The sequence below is a fragment of the Seriola lalandi genome, unplaced genomic scaffold (assembly GCF_002814215.2).
Source record: "Seriola lalandi dorsalis isolate HSWRI2012SDOR001 ecotype SW California unplaced genomic scaffold, Sedor1 jcf7180002054563, whole genome shotgun sequence".
NCBI classification, from domain to species: domain Eukaryota; kingdom Metazoa; phylum Chordata; class Actinopteri; order Carangiformes; family Carangidae; genus Seriola; species Seriola lalandi.
Window position 1 is genome coordinate 692,636 of NW_019525116.1, and position 22,814 is coordinate 715,449.

Consider the following 22,814-nt stretch of genomic DNA (forward strand, 5'->3'; position numbering starts at 1 on the left):
TCTAAAATGATAGCTGACAGCATCCCAGAAAGGAGGCATTTTAAACTCTGACAGCAGCAACAGAGGCCATGGCAAAATTAGATTGTAAATGCCTACCGTCAACTGACCGACCTTAGTCTTCCTGACAGCACGTTCACTAAGCTTCATGTATTGTTGTAGCTAACTGAATTTTCCTGGTTTAATTAACCAGTTAAAGTCTCCTACAACAGTTTTGTTTTCAGTAAGATGGAGTTTGTTGCTTTGTTGACATCAGTCGTTCTAACTAAAGCTAAAGGCAACTGTCACTTGGTTCAAAGTTAGTTTGTGGTGCTCAATAGCAGAAATACACTTTGTTGCTTTCCCTCAATACAAAAAAGTTTTATTGTATTGGTATTATATTATTTTTGTTGAGCATGCTTTTTAGATTTTATGGATTTGAGCGAGGATGGATTGGAGAGTGACCAGTTAACAAAAAAGTTTTTCTTTCTTGCTGTGCAAGTAGATTTTTCTAAATACCAGAGCCACTTTTCTTACCTGCCTCCTCGATACTTCTCTGCTTAAGATCCTGTCTTTATAAAAGACTTTAACAAACCCACTCCAGGAGTGTGATCCTAAACAAACTGTCTTGTGGTTACTGAGAGATGTTTAGTCATGCCATCACTTCATGACTTAACCAGTCTTGGTAAGCAAGCTCCTGCCCTGCAATCACCAGCCTGCAATCACCAGCCTGCAATCATCAGCCTGCCATGTGATGTGACCCATTTAATGCACTTGTTTTATGCTATCAAAACTGCTGTTTCATGTTATCAATACACCATAAAATCTAATTGGTGGATTTAATTTTGAGGATTTGGGGTTATGAATGTCTCTCAAACACTGAATTATCTTTGTATCTCTGTTTTTATTTTATTTTGTACTTTTCTTTATTTTTCCCTCTCTCCTTTTTCTGTCTTTTCTTCTCTTTCTCCCATTTCCTTTTCTCTCTCCAGGGTTTCTTCCGCAGGACCATCCAGAAAAACCTCCATCCGTCTTACTCCTGTAAATACGAAGGTTGCTGCATCATTGACAAGATCACCCGCAACCAGTGCCAGCTGTGCCGCTTTAAGAAGTGCATCTCTGTGGGCATGGCCATGGACTGTGAGTTATTCGTGTATTCTCCCCACCACAAGTACAGACTCACGGGAATGTTAATGTGGCCAACTAGCAATTGCCAGCATGCGAACAAGTTAAACTGGGATGGAAAACGTGGTAAAATGTATTCTTGCTCAGCATTGTCAGCATGTGAGCATTGTCCTGGCGAGCACGTTAGCAAGCTGACATTAGCATTTAGCTCAAAGCACTGCTGTGCTTCAGTACTACAAAAAATTAAAAAAAATATAAAGAAATTTAAATAAAAAATATTACTGTGCAACCTTAGCAACAGAAGTTACGTTAGATCAGAGCAACGGACACATTTGTGCCACATTGGTCTGCATCATGTGTATTCACAGATGAACACACACATTTACTACACTGCCTTGAGGTCTTATAGTTACAGAGATGAATAACAGAGTACACACACACACACACACACACTCACCAACATCTTCTCGTTTCATGTTGGCACTGATATTGATTCAGCCGTACATCTGCTCCTGTGGATAAAGGAAATGTTTTCCTTTCCTCTGGATATTTTGATGAAAACGTACAGAACATCTGGACTTCACTTGCAGCACACTGCACTTACATCATGATGCTTAAATTGCATTTAAGCAACAGTGGTCCTTGAAATGTCTGTGCTGTAATTTGTAACAGTGGAGGCCCGCTTATTAATAAACAGATAAGAAACAACTTCATGTCATGACGTCAATGAAGAATACAATATAGACAAACAGTAACAACATATATGATGCAACAAAAACTAGATGTTTTCTGTAAGATTTCAGGACTAATAAGAATTGCAGTGATTTATGTTTTTTTAGCATCATGTACACAGCATCATGCACAGTTTTTGTACAACAGTTCAACTTTGTTTTTTCCCTGTGCCAACACAAATAATATAAAACAGCAAAGGAAAATCCATTTATATCTTTCTGGCATTCAGCGTTCATCTGACACTCCCTTTCAATATTCTACTTAGAGTTTTGAAGGTCGTCTAGCTTCAGTTCTGAGAATATTAAAAATCTAGTAACCTTTCTTTTGGATTCATCTGTTCTTCTTTTTGTCACCTCCCTGCAAGAAATCTGAGGTTGAGGTTATTTCATTTTTGGCTGGACCAGCCGTCGGTGAAAGTTATAAACTCAACACTTCCTGTAACTATTTCAAAATAAAAGCCCTCTAGCATTTCAGTTGACAGAAAGACTTTATTTGTTAACAGGCCGTTTATTGCTTATCAGCATGTTATCATCATCATCACTGTGAGCATGTTATATACAGTCTTACAGAGCTGCTAACATGGCTGTAGACGGAGAAACACAGGAGAACTACGTGAAGCAAAGACAGATACACAACCAAACCAAAAAAAGTGCACTTAAACTCAACACTAACAGACAGATAAACAGATAAACCGATAAATAAAGTGCAAATAGACAGACAGAAAAGAAAGAAAGTCATTATTAACTCCACTGTAGCGTCCCTGTATTGATTCAGATAAATGTTTTCTTCCCCTATCCCACCTGTCAGTGGTGTTAGATGACTCGAAGCGCGTGGCCAAGCGGCGTCTGATCGAGGAGAATCGAGAGAGACGGAAGAGAGAGGAGATGGTACGGACGCTGCAGATGAGGCCAGAGCCAGACACTGCAGAGTGGGACCTGATCAGGATGGTAACCGAGGCTCACCGGCACACCAACGCCCAGGGCTCCAGCTGGAAACAGAAGCGCAAGTTCCTGGTACGCTTTTAGTTTTGTGGAGGTATAGAGCACTGTTATGTGTACTGTAATGAACAGAAATGTTTCACAAGAAAGTCAAAGCAGTGATATTTTCAATGCGGGGTTTTCAGTTTGCAGAGTTGTACATCATTCACGGATACTCTGTTGTTCCTCTGACGAAAAATTATGTTTCAAATCGCTTTTTAATCTCTGATACCATCACTTTTCATAAAAAACTATTGACTTGACAGCATTAAGTTAAAAGATTTCTATATTAAATGGGCTTTAGATTCTCAGTTATTCTCATTAAATCAGAGGTTTAAAAATTAGCTGAAGAGCAGGAGAAGAGGCGGAGACGTGAAGCAATTCCTGCATGAGATAAAACTACAAGATGCACGCTGATGTTCTTAAAACAACAGGTTATTGAAGTTTGGCAGTTGGTTTGGCCCACGCGGCAACAGTAGATGTGACGCACACAGCTCATACAAGGCAGTTTAAAACCCTTATCACCCTAAGACCCTTAGATTTCCACTATTGGCGTCAAAAATCGTTCTCATTTTCACAAGTCGTAACAAATCTGAACACACAAACGTGATGCACATGTTTTTAGACTCTGTAAATCTACTTCGTATCTAATCTGAAATACTTTTAACGATGCCAGTTTGCCAAAATATAAAAGCAAAATAGGCTAAAATAGCACAATGTGCTGTAAAAGATTGAGGACAGTTTGGGCTGCTGTATTGTAATTCCATACAGCATATTTTTTATACCTACACTTACATACTGGGAAGGAAACCTCCTCGCTATCTTTTGATCTTTTACACAGAGTATGGCCTCTGACTAATCAATGAAAAGTAATTAATTATGTCACATTTTCATTAACAGGCATCTGAATCTTAATCACACTCCTTGAATCTGTCAGTCAGATTCTTATAAAATGATTGCAGCTCTTTTATGTAGCTAGTTATTCCAAAATGTTCGATACGTTGAATAGTTTTCACTTCATAAGACAAGCTAACGCATGAAAGAGAGCGACTTCTGTTCATTTTCAAAAGGAACAGTCTTGACAGCGATCCTTTTCATCAGCAACTCACTCTGTGGTGGCGTTCCATGTGATCAGCGTCACGTGTAGACGCACGTGTCCACGCTGCCGATGGTTACCTTGAGACAAAGGTCAGATGACAGTTACCAGGCAACCATCCCATGAAGGCAAAGACAGGTTTACAGTCGAATATAGTTTTTGAAGGTCTGCTGGAAAAATTAACTCCAAGGTGAATAAAGAAGAAGGCCCAAGAGAAAAGAGGAGATTCCACTTTTGGGTGCAAGTAGGCAAAGCAATCAGAGCACAGATACTCTCCACTGTTACAGCAGCTTCACTGTTAAATACTTTAGATTGGCTCTGATCCACTGAAAACAAACTGTGTGAAGGTTACAACACAGGAAAAACACTTAAAGCTCCCATATTGTATAGAGTGAGACTTCCATGTCTGTTTTGATTATAAAGCAGGTCTAGGTTCTATATTAATACTGTGAAAGTATCAAAGCGCTCAGTCCACAGAGAAATGCACACAGCCTGTATTCAGAAACTGAGCCTTAAAACAAGCCGTCAGGACTTCTGTAACTTTGTTATGTCACAACAAAGCAGTCACTGCCCCAAGCCATGCCCTAAGCCCCACCAACCCATATCCGCTGTTCAGCCTCGCAGGATTTGGCTTCTCTGAGTGTTTACCTGAAATCTGCAGTATTTTTATTGGATCACTCAGAAAACAGTCAGCCAATCAGAAGAGAGGCTCAGAGCCTCTCTCCTGATTGGCTCACCAACCTGTTGTTACTAGGGCTCCAGAGCAAAGCTGGTTAGAGGAGATGTAAAATTACATTACAGAATCACCACATAGAAGAATAACTCAGAGCAATTCATTTAAAAATAAAGTTAATTATTGTCCATTATCTTGTAAATATTTTCATTTTGTAGATATTACAGTTGTTTTTGTATTTCATTAACTGTGTTGACCTTCATCCAAATATCCTGCTGAAGAAGTTTCCCTCTAGTGATTAATAAAGTCTCTCCATCAATGTGTTGCCTGAAGCCGTTTCCTGTTTGTTATAGCTCTCAGGTTCCCGTTTTATCACAGTAGGATAGGGATCAGCCGTGTGGCTATGAATGGAAACCTGTGCAGTGTTGGCAGCGATCACACTGATAATTAGATAACCTCTTACCTCAGCTCTGTTGCTCTGATTGGAAGAGGCTGCTAAATGCCTTTCAATTTGTGATCCACTGTGTGTGTGTGTCTGTTCACACTCTGACCTCCTAAAACTTATGTCCACTGTATTCAGGTCTTTTTGACTAAGCAGATTAAGCTGTTGGAAACGGAGCTAAAAATGCATTGCAGACTTATTTAGACTGATTAACGTTAGTGTTATATGCGTTCATATTGATATTCACCTTCTCAACTGATTTCATTTGTCCACATTGCTCTGTGACATTGCTCATCTAATTATCTTTATATTACGCTGTTAAACTCATATGATGTAGTCCTCAAATACAAGCAAGAATTTGCATCTATATTGTACTCTGGTCTTCTGTCTATCTAGACTGTCTTTTATAGATTGGTGGTATTTAAATTGGTTCCAGACTGTTGCCACATGAGTCTCCACATGGCATGAGTCTATATTTTGTGCTCTTTACAAGTCTGTAAACCTTTTTAAAGACGAGTGTCTTTAAAAAATGTCAGGTTTTTCTTCTCTTAGTCAACACAGCAACATCAGTTATAGCAACTTTCTAAGTCCACCATTATTGGAAAACCTGTAAAATGTAGAGGATGTAAAACCACAGGACATTCTCTTCATTCATCAAACTCAAATATTAGCATTTTCTTTTGACATTTAAAGAAGGAATGGTTTCATTACCAATGTGATTTCTTGTTTCTAGCCGGACGATATCGGCCAGGGTCCCATGGTTCCCACTTCCGATGGTGACAAAGTGGACCTCGAAGCCTTCAGCGAGTTCACCAAGATCATGACCCCTGCCATAACTCGCGTCGTCGACTTTGCCAAGAAATTGCCCATGTTCTCAGAGGTAGGTGCAGTGGGTGGAGTGTGTTTTTAAATCTGTTTTAACACTCAAACATAATTGTGGGTTCCAGTCTCTCATCAACTTCAGTACGTGGTAGTTTAGAAACAGATGGAGTCTTTCATCCGGAGTGCCTCGTGGTATTACTGCTTACATTTTTGGCATGGGTTGACTGGTGCCCAGGTAGCAAAATAAATCCATCCTTTACTTGAGCCACATGCTCGTTTTCTTCTGGCCCAGTAAATGGTCCTGAATTTAGCCTGTATATGGCATAATTATCGAGTGCTACTTCCACATCTGGACGAATTCTGACACACATCTAGAAAATGTGGCTGCTGTCCTGGAGGATGACAGCCGTAATCTGCTCAGATGTGGGAGTATAACGATGGGCCAGACTCTGGCCGAGGACCCAGGCATATGTTGGGCCAGAAGTTTCATTTAGCTATCTCAAATCCTAATTCTAGAAGTAAATATCATGACTTGATCCGCACCATACCATTTTATTTCGGGGAAACATACCAAACATACTATTTTAAATCAGCTGAAAATATTAAAAGTCAGCCTTTCACTTTGTGTTCAATCAACTTGTGGCACTAATGTTAGCTGAATCAGCTATCTAGCTGACAGTGACAACACAAAATGAATAAGAATTGGTGGACACTACATCTTCAATGTGACATAATGTAATTTTTGAGGGCAATTTATATTAAAAATGTGCTACCTTGAATAAAAGAGATTAAATAAAGTTCACTGGACAGGAAAAAAAGATTTTGGACGCCACTTCTGTTTGATTTTTTACCAAAATGTGAGCTTCTGCTTGTCGGCTGTTATTACACCAAATAACAGTCACCCCCCTCCCCCATCAGTTATCACGTTCACTCCCTCTGTCTCTCTGGATGATGCGATGACTCACCACTCACTGATATTGCTCTGCTTTCTACGCAAACGATGTGTGAGGGAGTGTGTTTGTCCTTGAATGTGTTGGAACGCAGTCATCTTTTATTGTAGGGGCTTTCTAGTTACGTGTTGCAGGTAACACTTGATAACACGCCTTTCTCTGCAAGGACGCACACCAAGATAATGATGATGGTGGTTAAAGATAAACTTTGATATGACATCGTACAAGGCAGATTTTTCTTTAGATCTGTTTGTTAGTTTTAGCTCTTTAGCAGTTTTGCCTTTTGCTGGAGGCTAAATGTTCTGTAGAGCTGAGGGGAGCTGCAGGATCAGGTGGTAATTCATAAACATGAGTGACCCCTAGTCCTTTGAGCCTTTCTTCATATTGATTAGTGCAGCTAATAGGTAATAGATCATTTGAACACAAAGACAAACAGTATGTTGCCACCTATAATATTAGCTTAATTGGTTCAATCCTTCAGTTATTATTTTCATTAGTCCACTTTTATAAGCCTTAACCTGCTTTACATTTTTCTTAGTCATTATGTGAAAGTAGATGATAATTGTTTTCAAATTTTGCTGGTCTATTAGATGAAAATTCTTTCTATGATCATGTATTTCCTGTCATATAATTTCCTGATGACCTCACGTGTTGTTATGGTGTTTCCCCAGCTGCCTTGTGAAGACCAGATCATCTTGCTGAAGGGCTGCTGCATGGAGATCATGTCGCTGCGCGCCGCTGTACGCTACGATCCCGACAGCGAGACACTGACGCTAAACGGCGAGATGGCTGTGAAACGTGAGCAGTTGAAGAACGGCGGGTTGGGCGTGGTGTCGGACGCTATCTTCGATTTGGGCAAGAGCCTGGCTCAATTTAACCTGGATGACTCGGAGGTGGCGCTGATGCAGGCCGTGCTGCTCATGAGCTCAGGTAAGAAACAAATAAAGACGTAGATATATAATCTTAATATTTAAAATGATTTAATGTTCCTAATCATCTTGCTATTACTTCTGGTGTTTGGAAAAGAAGAAGTTTTAATTTTAGTGATTTGTTTTTCCTATTCTCACCTCACTTCTTTACAGCAGGAGGTTTTACTCTGTTTTCCCAGTATCTTGAATAAAAGATAATAACTGACACATAAATAATACAACAACTAAAGGCTTTGCTGCTTCAGATCTCCTGACAGAACTCGCGCTTTACCTTCCCACATTAACATGAGGAATTTGTCTTTTTTGTGCACCACTAAATTGTGTAAGAACAAGGAGTGGTATTCCACATGCCACATCAAGGGGGAACTCCCCCAGTTTTCCACATCCAGATGATTGCATCAGTCGTGTTGGCTGCTCAGCCTGTGACAGCAGTCATATGATTTTAGCTTAACAAGTCTGAGAAAATAAAATCATCACATCAAATTTATTTCTACTTTTAAGTGGAAATTAGCCAATGCTTTCTTATTTTCAACAATTAAAACCATTAATCACAAAATCTGCTTAAATTCTAAATATAAATTTAGCATTTTTTAATTATTGGTTAATACATTTTGTTTGCAGCAAGTCGTGGGATAAACGTCTACTTTATATTCTGTTTTGAACTGGTTAATTATATGTACAGGAGCAGTTACTATCAAACTTGGTTGTTTAACCGACTGTGATTGAAGAGCCACATATCAGAGTGGAACATAAACAATCCAAACAGTTGTATTTGCCGTAAATACTATAAGTTGTCGGCAGCAGACAAGGGAAGGATGTACACAAGATTGACGAGAGTCACTAGGGATTAGAGATTCGTAGTTCCCCAAGTCTAACTGGGTCTCATCCGGTCTAGGTCGGGTTTCTATTGCTGCTGCTCAGGATCAGTATCACTGAACCAAATCATAGACTGTATATAAAAATGTATGTCGACCCCGAGTCTGAAAAGTGAAGCCAATATGGAAGTGACTGAGGGCTGCTAGGGGCTGGCTCCAAAAAATCTGGCTCCAACAGACTCCCATTTAAAAACAGCCAACTTCTCTAATGAAATAAATATTTTTCCACAACTCATTACGGTGTACGGTGTACTTCTCTAATTAATTAGATACTAGGGCTTAAAGATTGGTATTATTGGCTTTGCCTGTTTGATCGACATGACCTTCGCTGGAGAAGAGCTCGAGTCGCATGCACATCGTTTTGACTCAGTTTAAATTACTGTTATTTGTTTTGTTATTTGTGGGTGGAGGAGGAATTTTCCACTGACAGTTTTGCTGTTAGTTATTTAGTTTTAATTAGTTTTCTGTTCACCATAATTATGGCTCATTTGTTGGTACTAAGAGACTGGGGGGATGCTGATATTCTGATATTGATTTTCCGGTAAGTAAACGTTTATTTTCTGTATGTTCTACAGCTTTAATGTGTATGATGCTTCCCAAAAGTTATTTTAACCAGAGAACGGGAGACTGTTCTCATCCCAATTAATATTAGAGTTAATGTGGATTACGGATGCACTTTGCTAACCAAGCTAGCTAGCTGATACCTTAGTGTTTGCTATGCTAGCCGTACCTGGCTAACGGGTTGTAAACCCGGTAAAAAGATCAATTTAACCAACATTAAGTTAATGATGTTTGTTTTGTGTTGCTGGTACATGTGACAAATTTTGAGCGGATGTGTTGGTGTAATGAACTGCACCAGAAGTGCAACCTGCAGCAAAATGAGACTGGTATGTATTAGCCTTACAAACTCTTTAGTGTCTATCTGAAGATTTGACAGTTAGACTTCAAAGCAGTTGTCAGTGTAGTACATCGCATGTGCTTTCGTTTTATTCATAACTTAATTATTGTCATCGAAAAGGTGTTTAATAAATAAACCGACTGCAATTAAATTCTATTGAGAGCATGTTTTTTTCAAATTTACCATAAGCCGCTAACAGGACACTTTGGTCAATTAGTGTTTTAGTGTAATTAGAATTGATAATAAGAAAAGCACAAACTCTAATATCTAATATCTTTAGATGGATCTTAGTCAATGTTCAAGGGCAGCAACATATAAACATTTCTATTATTTATGTTGTTGATTAAAGCAAACAGAAATAGTTTCGTAATTAATTACAAACTCTGGAAAAATCTCCTTGTTCTTGTAAGATTACAATACTGTGCATGTTGCTGTTGTTGTTGTTCATACCAGGTATGAGTTTGTTGATGGTAAAAAACATCAACAAGCAAGAACTTCATTAATAAATTTATTTCACATATGAATTCAATATGAATTCTTTTAAAATTTCTATGTTTTTGCTGAAATCTTCCCCTAATTTCCTGAAAAAATATCGTGTTAGACTTTCTAAACTGAGCAGACCTTTATTTATAGTATATACATATTAATGTCATTGTGCAATTTCTATACATATTTAATTGAATGCTTGGAATGGCTCAGTGAGCCAGTGTCTGAGTCCATCACTTTATCCATCTTTTATGTTCACATTTCTTGGTGCAGCTGCAGCTGCCATGTTCATCCCTACAGATCCAAAGTGAAGTGAATGATGAATTGTCTGACATGTTGACAACTCTGGTTGTAATGGCTTTTTTGATTGGTCCCATAGTTGCCAGAAGACTCCCTCATCCTCTGGATGTCTGTTTCTTCTCTCCTACTTTTCCCCCTCAAATGCCTTTCTCTCTTTACACATAGCATCTTTTTCCCCGTTAAAGGCTTTCCTGCTCGTGCATTTAGCCTTAAGTTCTTAATTGAAGGCTCCTTCTTCGAATGGAAAACATCTCTCATCCCCTGGATGCTAGTCTTATCTTGAATGAAGACCTTCCAATAGGTGGATCCTTTGTTGGATCCTGCACATTATCCCCATTTCTCAAATAGGGATAATGTTCTCTACCCTTGGGAAATACCCATTTTCCAAGATTCACTTTAACAAGGACATTGTCATACAAATACATCAATACCAAATATCACCTAATTTTAACAATGAAGCTACAATACTTCATTGTTTTCCCAGATCCATTCATCCTGGTGGTTTCCTTTCTGGGCTTCAGATTCTTTAAGTTACCGCTGGCTTATTGTAAAATACACTGACGAGCTCTGGGTGTGTTTGGAGCTTAAACTGTATATAAAAATGGACGTAGTCTCCGGGTCTGAAAAGTGAAGCCAATGCGGAAGTGCCTTAAAGTGCAATACCACCAAGGGCTGCTTCTGGCAATGGGTGACGTCGCGGCGGGTTGCCACTTGGACCAAATGGATCCAAGTGAAGTCACTTTCAGCTTTTTGACTGTGGCTGCTCATTTTGGATCACGTGTTTGGATTGGGCCTTGTTATCGGCCTCCTGATAATTTTCCACTCCGTTTCAGGTGAATAGAAACACTCTTTATGAACTCCAAAGTCCTTCCGGTGATCTTTGTTGCATCACTCTCACCCATATTTCCTGTTCCTAAATGTACAAAAGGTTTTGTTTTTTTCTCTCTCTTCTCTTTATCGCTGCAGACCGTTCAGGGCTGACCAGCGTGGAGAAAATCGAGCAGTGCCAGGAGGCCTACCTGCTGGCGTTCGAGCACTACATCAACTACCGCAAGCACAACATTCCCCACTTCTGGCCCAAGCTACTGATGAAGGTGACAGACCTGCGCATGATCGGGGCGTGCCACGCCAGCCGCTTCCTCCACATGAAGGTGGAGTGTCCCAACGAACTCTTCCCCCCGCTCTTCCTGGAGGTCTTTGAGGACCAGGAAGTGTGATTTTTACGGCGCCCCCTGAAAAGAACCTTGGACACATAAGGCAAGGAATATGGGGTGGCCTTGACAGCAGAGGAGGTGTGTCGGAAGGACAAGTGGAGAATAAAAAACTGGATTTTTTTTTTCTTCAGTGGGAACGTGCCCTGTAAACTTTCTTTTTTTCTTTGTTTTTATTTGTTTTGTTTTTTAATCAAACACCCACAAGACCCACCACCTGCCACCAGCAAACATACACATCAACATCACCAGGGAGAAACACATTGACAATCTGGCTCTGCTTTTTGTCATTCAGAGAGGAAACACACATTCGTAGATAATCACAGATTTAAATTGCAAACATACTGCCATGGACTTACAGTATAACTATATGCAAACACAAAGCTCATCACACTAAGGACTTTTTCACCTGTAGGGACAAACAGCTGTACTCTGGTCCTGCGACTAATGCAACCTGAGGAGCTCGGTTATGGCTCCTCTCCATCCACCACCACCTCTCACCTCAGAAAAGTGTTTTTTTTTGTTTTTTTTTTAAATATATATATCTCTGGGACCTGACCATTAGCTCCTGAGACAGCCCCCCCCTCCCCTTCCTTCCTTAGATCTCTTTAACTGCAATGGCGTCTGACCTCCATCCCAACCCCTCAGTCTGCCGAGGCCCTGTGAGTGTTTGTCAACCTACCTCCCTCACGTACTGACCTCTCTATCTCTCTCTGTCTGTACTACTACACACACACACACACACACACACACACACACGCACAGTAACACACAGAGTACGTGCACAATATGCACCCCTACACTTTTACCTCATACCGTGTGAAATGTATTTTCTCATTTATTGTGTGGGTGGTGGGAGTCCAGTGACAAACCATGCTCACTTACCTGTTTAACTCTCAGCTGGCGTTCGAGGTTGCAGTGGGAACACTCTGTATGAGACCTTTAAACCGTAATGTGTTATTCATACACACTAACCTGTGTGACACAACAGTTGCTGTGTGCATTATTAAGTCTCATATATAAAATAATAGGTGTGTTAATAATAAATTGAAGGGTATAAGATGGTGCGAATATCACAGTGCTTGCTGTGAACAGACTGATTAGGGAGTTTGATTACAGCAGCAGAAGAGGAAATTGTGTTTTGATATCATATAGTAAGTGTTTGTTGTTTGCTTCAGCGATAGCGCGACATTTTTGGAAACACACTTATTCACTTTCTTCACTTTCTTGCCAAGAATATCCAGCAGCCAGTTAGGTTAGCTTAGCACAAAGACGGGAAGCAGAGTCACTTCTGGACAGCCGGACTAGCTGTTTCTCCCTGCCACCAGTCTTTGTGCTAAGCAAAGCTAAGCTAACACCTTCTGGCTGTAGCTTAATTCTCGTCTAACGCTCAGCAGGTAAAGTAAATGAGCTTATTTTCCAATATGTGGAACATGGGTCCAGAGTAATATATTTCAACATCAGTCAGATTATTTGCCATTAAATCTCCGCTGAGGATGAACTGTAATGTCTTTCTGTCAAAATGTCAGTTTCGCCAGTACTTTGGTTTATGACTAAATACTTTTAAAACTAATTCCCATCAGCCTCAGCTGTGCTCAGTGTTGATTAGCAAATGTTAGCATGTTTGCTTAAGTTAAAAATGGTAAACGTAGCAAACTACCCAAACAAGATAAATCAAGCTAAAACAAATTCAAGTCAAGATTCATATTTTGATCTTAACAAAAGATCACATAACTACTCGCATATAAAAGGGGTCACTTGTAGTGATAACACCAGATGTCGGTGGAGACCAAAACAGAGCTGTTAGCAACTAGCTAGTTATTTCATTGTTGTGTTCATAGTTCACAGCAAATTCCTCATTCAATATGTTTACAGAAAGCACTGTTTCACTCACAAGGCTTTATACCTGTTCTTGCAAAACTGAGACTTGAACTTATAAAAGTAACTGTTGTTGTAATGGTTTAATACATTATATGCATTTTCAAAGTGAACTGTATTGTAACTACAGGCTACATTTTACAGCGTCACCCACTGTACTTAAAAAATATATATATGTAAATTAATTATATTCACAAAACTTAATTAAAAGAAACTAATTATATATATTATATATATATAATAATTATAATGTATATACATATATATCTATATAGCTAGAATACCTCTCTGACACATACCTCTTGTTTTCAGTACCTCACACACATACATGCACATTACACACACACACACACACACACACACCCATTCAGTTGTTTTTTGATGTATTACCTCAGTAACTTTGTTTCTCATCATCATCTCTCCTTCCTCATGAATAACCACTCGGCTGCACCACACTTCCTGCCTCCGTGTGTGTGTGTGTGTGTGTGTGTGTGTGTGTGTGTGTTTGTGTGTGTGTGCGGGCGTGTGTGTGCGGGCGTGTGTGTGCGGGTGTCTTTTCTTTGGAGCCCTGCCCTCCTAATTGTACCGTAGCCCCTCCTCCTCACCTCCCAGCTGTCTTGTGATAGGTCGAGTGCTAGCAGATGGTAGTGGTGAGAGGGGATGTCGCCACTTACTTCTGCAGGCCTCCCCCGTCAGCCTGTACCTTGTCTCAAGTCCCGCCTGAAACTGACAGATTCTACCTCACCTTTCATCTCAGTGCAGCTGCCCCTTGGTCTGCAACACTAAACATGCATGCACACGTATATAAACATGTACAGACGGGTGACGAATTAAAAGGAAAACCTGTAGAAATTAGTGGAGAAACGAATGCACACAGGTGCGCTGCATGAAGCAATTAACATCCAGTCATGCTCTGTGGCAGGTATAAAAATGCTGAGCAGGCCCAGCTGATTCTCATTCAGCATCAAGATGACAAAGGGAAAAGATCAGAGGAACTTTGAAAGAGGGTTCACTGTTGGGGCAGGAGCGTCGGTCACAAAGATGCTCGATGACTCATGTTTCAAGATTCTGGAGATTCTGGACTGACGTGTTAGACAGCGCTCTCCACCACCATCATCAAAACACCAAGTCTTTTGGAAGAGTCTCAGAGTTGTAAAATCAGCGCAGCACTGAAGCTGCTCTGGTGGCACATGTTGGCCCAACACCTTATTAAGACACTTGATATTGGTTTTTCATTTCATTTGTCAACCGTCTGTATATGTACATGTAGTGCACAAATGAGTTGCCAACATGGACCCATTGAGTGTGCTGCTCCACCGACAGTGTACAGCAGGTCTTTTAAACGGACCATGGATCAACATTTGACAGCTGACATGGCAGACGTTGTAATTTTCTCCCCTATTTTTTTTTTTTCATTTTTATCACGCACCACACGGGACCAACAGTCGCTTTGGAGTCTGTTTTTATTTAGGAACCTGAAATGACAGAAAAGAGCGCAGGGGTGAATTTGTGACATTGCAGTGTGCACTGCATATGAACTGCAGCTGAAGCCATTTTGGTCCGATTGGCTCAGGCCAACGGACTATGTGGGTGGTGACTGGGAAGTCAAGAAACAACGAGTGAGTCAGCAGTATTTGCCTGTGGATATGGTTTCATCCTGGCCGACGGGAGGAAAAAAAAAAACAGTGAGCAAGCAACTGTGGTGGGTAGCGATGTGACTCAGGCCAAGTCGATGGCGAACCACCACAATAAAATGAACCTTTTTTCTCGCACCTACGGAACATCTTCAGATCCTTCGCTGGCAGACGCAGTGGAAATGGACACCGGGCCGTTTAAATGACATTCTGAGCATCTGTCCTATCCCAGAGACTTACACTATGAATTAATCACTGCTGAAATAAACTCCACCAACCACATCCCAACTTGCCATCCACTACAAATAACTATCAGGTTTTTTTCTGTTGCACTAAAACCACAATGTCTGTATCCCTTAGTAGACCTGAACCCTCCCTTTATCCCCTCCCCCCACATCTTTCCTGTCTTTAGCAGTCTTAATAATATTCTCTAGAATATGTCAAACACACACACACACACACACATAAAAACACACATGGTCCATTAACTCATCTCCTGATTACCTGACGAAACCAATAAGGACTGTGACATGGCCTTTAGGCGCCGCCACTCTCAGTGTTCAAATCTACGTTGCAGGGTATTTAAATAGAACCATAAGCGCTAATTATACAGGGATATAACACACACAGCAGCAGCACACACACTCACACACACACATACACACACATACCGTACTCTGCTCACTATCACTGTGAATGAAAGCCATGTTGCAACCGGGTAATGGTTCAGACAGGGAACCGCTGTCTTAGTAATTCTGGCGTATTCATGTGCCTCACAGAGGCCGGCAATGAAAATACACACCATAAAGTTATATACATATATTAGATATTATAGATATATAAATAGAAACGTTACACTTATGTGGCATTAGTGCTATCTGTGGCTGAATTAATGCTCCCAGCTCAAATCAGATAATGAGTCTGTCTGACCAGTCATGTAGCAGAGGGTGTCAGAACTCAGTTGAGCCACCTGTACTAATATCTGTAAAGTAATATTTATGATTTTTTTATTTTTATTTTTTCAACGGACGTCATAATGTATTATGATGCTTGTTTGCCTTGTGGTGATCACCAACTGATCTTGATAGTTTACCCACCTTTTTGCATACCTCTACATCACTTCATAGCGCACAAGAAGTACCTTAAACAAGAGAAATGTTGGTCCCATCTTGGGACTGCAAAGATGAGATCAGGTCTTGTCCACATAGTTGACATGAACTGAGATTTAGATTTGAGCTGGCAGCACAGCCTTTCTCTCTCTTTTCTCTCTCTCTCTCTCTCTCTTAGCCAAATGATCACTGGAGAAATCCTCCCCCTGTCCTTTAAAAAACAAATGCACACCAGCACCACAGAGCACACTGCCTTCAGTCATGATCAGTTGCACCAGCATAGCAGAGAGACAGACCGATAGTCAGTGACCATCCTCCTCACCAAAAAGCAGTTTTACCCAGACATCAATGTTAGCTATCATAATGCTATATGTTCAGACAGCAGGCCAACCCTGTTAGTTCTCTAAACCTGGTTAGTTAGTAGTGTAGATTTAGATTTAATTGACTAGATTGAATCTGTGTATGGACAGAATGTTAATTTGCTGTCTGTACGGCCTTGGTTGACGTAGTGGCAACACAACCAAGTACGCATGGCCAACAACTCGAGATGCTGGAACAAACTAATGGCACTGTGTGCTGCTTCTACCTTTTTAAGGCTTCGTTACCTCTGTTCATTGCATTCATGAGAGAGGACACCATGAAACTTTCTTCTTTTCTCATAAGCTACTGTGCTAGATACTACCGGTCAAAGGTTTTAGAACACCCCAATTCTTCCAGTTTACATTGAAATTAAAGCAGCTCAAGTCCAATGATTCACCTTAAAAGGTTCAAAGGTAAGAGTAAAAAAATGTAGGTCACTTAAAACAAACTTAATGTAAACAGTTCTCTTTTATGGATTAAGATATTGTTTGACTTCCAGCTTTCCTGCAGCAATAGAAGCAGATGAAGCCTTGAAGGTTAATACAAACAACTATTGTTGATGACTTTCAAACCCTGTGTCTGTACAAAGGCAGTGTTGAAACAAACTGTGTTACCACACCCTCTGATGCATCAGTACTGCAGGACTGTATACTGCTTTCAGAATGGTGAGAAAAAGACGAGTAACAAAGGAAGACAGACCGGTCGGTTAGAGGTTCATCCTACAGCAAGATGAGCTGAAAAAAGACCAGCACAGTCTCCAGACTTAAACCCCATGGAGCTGGTTTGGGATGAACTGGAAAGCAAAGAAGTGCAACACATTTGTAGGGAACGTCTGCAACGGTGTTTGGACGAACCTTCCAGACAGTGTTTCATTTCCACTGTAGAAAGATGCAAATTTAGACTAAACCTTTATTATTTATTTGTTCTTTGCTTTAATTTCAGAAACACTGAGACGTTACCCTCTAAATTTCAGTAACAACTGGAAAAACAGAGGTGGCGTAAAACTTTTGACTTGTAGTGTATCAAAATTCATAATTAATAATGGATTTGCTCTGCATGTTTGACATGGCCTAGGCGGTGGTACACAAGGCAATTTTGCAGGCAAAGCTGAATTGAAATGCCTCCCATGAAAAGAGCCACAGAGTCAAAAAAATTTTTCTTGTGACAGTAAAGCACTGTTTGACAAACGCAGCAACAGTTGAGGCACTTTAAAAAGTTGTGCTCTGTATCACTACCCTGTCACGTTCCACGCTTCCCTGCCAAACTGCGAAAGTAGCTGAGTCTCCATCTTATCTGCACAGTGACCACAGAATTGTGTTTTCTCTCTCTCCGTCTCTTAGATTAAAGTTAGGGTGACGTTACGTTTACAATGAACTAAAATGTGAACTTGATGCTAAGCTCTGCCGCTGCAACATGGCACAAAACTCAAACAACCACTCTGAAGCAGTTCAACTCTCATGCAACTCGTTTTCCACAAACAAACTACTTCTACTACTTTTATTACTTACCCAGGGAAACATCATTTCCCTCCTCCTCACATCTCTTTCCCAGTCCTTCCATCTCTACTCCGTCCCCCCCAATATTCCCATTCTGCTCTCCTGTTTTTTCAGTCTTACATCCCCAATACCTTCTCTATTTATTTCACTCTGTCCTCTTAGCGTGCACCTCCTTCCTCCCTTCCCACACACACACACACACACACACTCACAGAAAATCTACCCCAACTCATCCTAGCACCCTTTGGCGGAGAAAGACGACAATCCCTGCAGGAATATGTCCACATGTGGAATGTAAAATACTGAAATTGTACGATTAAAGACACGATGTGAAGTCCCACACATATTGTTTTTGATGTTGTTGATGTTGCTTTCGTTGTGCACCAAGTGTTCGTTGTTCTGCTTATTCTAAGGCGGATGAGTTTGCGGGTGAGGTTAAAACCCCCAATCATGTGACAGACTGCTACTGAAAAGTCCCTTTTTTAAAAAAAAATATAGTATGGTTATAAAAGCGTTGTGGCGTGAGGACTGAAAGCCCTGAACAATGTAAAGCAAGAGATGAGGTGACTTTGTTTTGGATAGAGAAAAAGCTGTTTTTTTATGATTAATCTTTGATGTCATTATTAATTTGCAACTGATTTTCTTGGTAAGTGAATGTTTGTCTATCTGTGTTGATGCTTTACTGTGAGAAAATGGCTGTATATGCACTTTCAAACCATCGTTGGTGCAGTGGTAGCTAGTGCTCAAATATCACCCAAGGGTCAGGGTTCAGTTCACCCTCAGTTCAGCTAATTGAAAAAGAAGATCCTTAAAACTGTCAGCTGTTTATCCCTAATCAAATATAGCATTTGAATTTTAAAGTTGCCTCATTCTGGCGTTAAAATCTACAAGAAAAAAGTGTTGCACATTCTTAAATACAATATGAAAGTAATATTTAGGAATAGGCCCATTGGTCCCGTGACAAGCAACTGATAAAGACTTTTGGTACTGGAACTACCTTTTCAGTGTGTATGCTAACATTTTAATATATGTAAGTTGTTATAGTTGTTATTCAAACTATAACATTTCAGTAACAAAAACTTTGCACTTATTTGAAATCATACTTCTGAATTTTTTCTTGTTTTTTTCTGATTATCAATATCTAAAGTCTACATTTGAGTTTTCCCGCCTTTTTTGTCAGTTACTACCTATGATAGGCTAAGACATTGGAAATATACATTAATATACTTTCTTGTGATCTTTAAATTCATCTTAATTGAGCAATGGTTATAATTTCCTCCAGGAGTTTTTTCGAATCTAGCTAATGGCTACTAGCTTCTAGTTAATGACTACTAGCTTTTAGTAGCAATTAGCCATTAGCCACATTTGAGTAATTAGCATTTCAATAACCAACATTTCTACACACTATTTACGAACACTCATACTTGTTAAAGTTGTTTTAGGTATGAAAGAAAATTTCTTCTTCACACAGACCTTTCCTGCACACTCATACATCCACAGCTAACAAGCTATTTTGCTAACTTGACAACTTGTTTAATGTATCTTGCTTTTTGGTATATGATTAGCTGTAAAGGAAATATGTTGTATCCTTTCAATAGAAAATCAGCCACAAAATGTCTTCAACTTCTCATATTCGTAGTTTTAGTTTAGTTTTAAATCACTAGTCATCTATACATCAACATATTGTATCGCAAACCCTTAGCATGTACATTGCTTATCTGTCTTATCTGTCTGCTCCCACTCTCATATTTAGTAGTAGGGACCAATGGGCTTAAAGGTTTTTCTTAGGGACTGTTCAAAAATTACAGGTGTGGGGAAGGGGGATGAACGTTATGTTTTTGTTTCATGCTCATCTCACAGACGCTTTACATACAGCGTCTCTAAATAATTCACAATTGATACATATGTTTGTTTGTTTTTTTACAGACAGTATGAACATGTGGGGAGGTTTAACTTTTTTAAAAAGCAAGACATTCATATTTTTATTTGAATCCCCCCATTGACTGCAAAAACAGTTCCCCCAAATATCTCCTAATAATGTAACAGTATTGGTACAACATGATTCATCATTAATAGTAAGTCAATGAGGCAAAGCAAAAAGACTTTCAGATTGTGCAGCGTAACCTTAAAATGTAACTACATTATGTTAATTTTTTTTATTTTCCAACAATTCATTTGCAAGGGAAATTTTAGATAAAATATAAATTTCTGGTGAGATAAAAATTCAAAGATCTTCTCCTGCTCCATCATCCAGTTACTTGAGCTGAATGTGAACGAACCTGAATCCTGCTTTCCACGGTTGCTTGGACTGTATCACTTTTAAAGCTGGGCATCTGCTCTTACCCCTGATCTGGGTCAATAAAAAAACAACAACAAAAAAAACAGTAACAAAACAAAACCCCAGCTCCTGATCCTAGCCTTTAGATTGCTCAAAATTAATCTGACCTTAGATCAGGGCTCATTTTGCGATGTATAAATCTGCCATATATTAATCTCAATGTTGTGACAAAAATCTTGCTTTTGGTGGAAGACAAACCTCAACTTACAAAAAGGAAAGACATTAAGAAACACATTTTAAAAGATCACAAAATAGAAACCAAAAAAAAAAGAGATTTATACAACTTTTCATACCTCATCACACTGCTTTGTGCCCAAGTTAAAGGAGGCGGAGTGATCAGTTTCAAGCATGGAAAAATCACCAGTGGTTGGCAAAGTATGGACCCAACAGTGCTCTCAGGAAGATTAAGATGTGGCCCCAAATTTTTCTTCACTAAAAACTGGTGGCTTGAAGAGTTTAGATTTGAGTTACTGGAGTCTCCCACATCCCTGAAATGGAATACTGGGGGAAAAAAAGCACTTAAAATGTGAAATTATAGAGGATGGGTATTTGGTATAAATCCTCACAGGGTATGTTCAGGTTCACATGGCTCCAGCAAAAATGTTTCAAAATTACAGCACTTTCACAGCATGAAATACGACGCCATGCTGTCATCAGCTGGCAGATACTTATCACTTCTCCTGCGTGTGTTCTGCTCTGACAAACCAAGAGAGGACTGAAGCCTCATCAACACACGAGTTGCAGTGCACTGAATAGTTTGGCCAAATGAAACGCGTAAATTACAGTCTCCAAATAATCAGCAATGGCAAGGAAATTAAAAACGGTGACCTCGCCTCCCGAAAGCTTTGAAGAGAGATGTTTTCCCCTTCAAGCCTTCAAATCTTGTCAAGTGAAAATATGCAATTACACACTTGTATTTGTGACCAGTGTACTTTAATACAGGCCAGTAAATTGTGCCTTGAATAAGAAAGATTTAGGACGTCAAGTCCTGTACTACTACTCCCATGATGACAATGTCCTCTCTTGTTTTTGTTCGGTGCTCCCTGCAGCTCCCCTTCACAGCAGCTTAATGCACTAAGCACACAACCCGGCCCTAATTAGCGAATCTGAGAGACATCATGTGAGGCCCTGCGCAAGCAGTAGGTTATTTCCTGTTTGCAAAGCAGCCATCTTTTTTTTTTTTTTTGGCACAGCACAGTGTTGAATGTAAAGCTGAGTGAGATTTGGGTTGAACCGCCCCAGAGGAGAGGTGGATGGTGTATTTGATAATGCTGGTCATGGGTTTGTGATGGGCACAGTTGTTGTTTGTCTTGTTTTCTGTGACAAATCATTCATGGCACAATCACAGAATGGCATCTCAATGGCTCAAAGCTGTTTGTGTTTGTGGCTATGTGACATTCATTTTCAGCATTAAAAAATTATTTGATATCAATATGCCTACTTTGTTTCTGTCCGAGAGTATGACAGTACACATGACTGATGGACACACAAACACACACACACACACACACACACACACACACACACAAAAGATAAAAAGCAAGTTAACCATGATAAAACAAACTCTAAAATATGCACACACTAATGCACATGGACAGTATTGTGAGTTTAGCGTTTCATTACTGATTTCCAAGTAGCTCCACGTGTCACTGTGACATCAGTTTCAGCAGCATCTCAGTGTGACTTCTTTACCTGATATTAATGACAAATTGTTTTTTTATTTTTTATTGGTGAAATAGTTTGACAAAAAAATGACAAAGATAGCCTGTATAAGATGATAGAGATGCTAACATACGTGTGACTATCCATGGAAAAACACACACACATAAGATAATAAGACGAGTACATATACTGTGTATATATATATATATATATATATATATATGAATAAAAGGTAAATGTGTGTGTGTGTTGTAGCAATAGTATCTTTATAATAATAATAACTAAGTAGTATGATACTGATGTAGCTATACTAATAATCATTATATAATCATTCAATATGCTCGGTTCCCCCCCTGCCCCCGGCAATGTGCACAGAGGCCCCAGCAGGAGACTGTCAGGATGGGCCAGTGCAGGATCACCCCTCCCTCAACCTTCTATCTCATTATTTTCATGATGTTATTATTGTTATTATCATTGTTATTATCATTGTTATTATTATTATCGTTATTATTATTATGTACACTTTATTCTGTTTTATTTTTTTGTTGTTGGTTTGTCCTGTAGTCCAGTTTGTCCATCGAACAATGACCTAGCTCCATCTTTTTTCCTTTTTTTATCTGTTAACAGGGACGAAGGTCTTTCCTGCCCAATCCACCCCCGCCCCCCACCAATGCCCCGGCATGAGGCCAGAAAGCAAGGCGGGGTCAATATATATAAAATATTAATATTAGTTTTGTTTCGCGTCAGTTCATCTGGGAGATTATTCGACTTTTGTGGAAGGTGCTGCTTAAATCAATTGAAAGCATTGTCACTGTAACACTATATTCAAATTTTCTGTTCAATAT

General features: G+C 39.7%; 1 protein-coding gene across 1 annotated transcript in view; it reads left to right on the top strand.

Moving 5' to 3' along the window:
• LOC111662483 (thyroid hormone receptor alpha) overlaps window positions 1-21,739 on the top strand; it is a 105,932-nt gene extending 84,193 nt beyond the window's left edge. The window contains exons 7-11 of the mRNA XM_023416360.2: window positions 969-1,116; window positions 2,641-2,846; window positions 5,755-5,901; window positions 7,465-7,723; window positions 11,248-21,739. Coding sequence (XP_023272128.1) covers window positions 969-1,116; window positions 2,641-2,846; window positions 5,755-5,901; window positions 7,465-7,723; window positions 11,248-11,498 — 1,011 coding nt within the window. The 3' untranslated portion in view covers window positions 11,499-21,739. The remainder of the gene's footprint in view (window positions 1-968; window positions 1,117-2,640; window positions 2,847-5,754; window positions 5,902-7,464; window positions 7,724-11,247) is intronic.
• The last annotated feature ends 1,075 nt before the right edge of the window (window positions 21,740-22,814 follow it).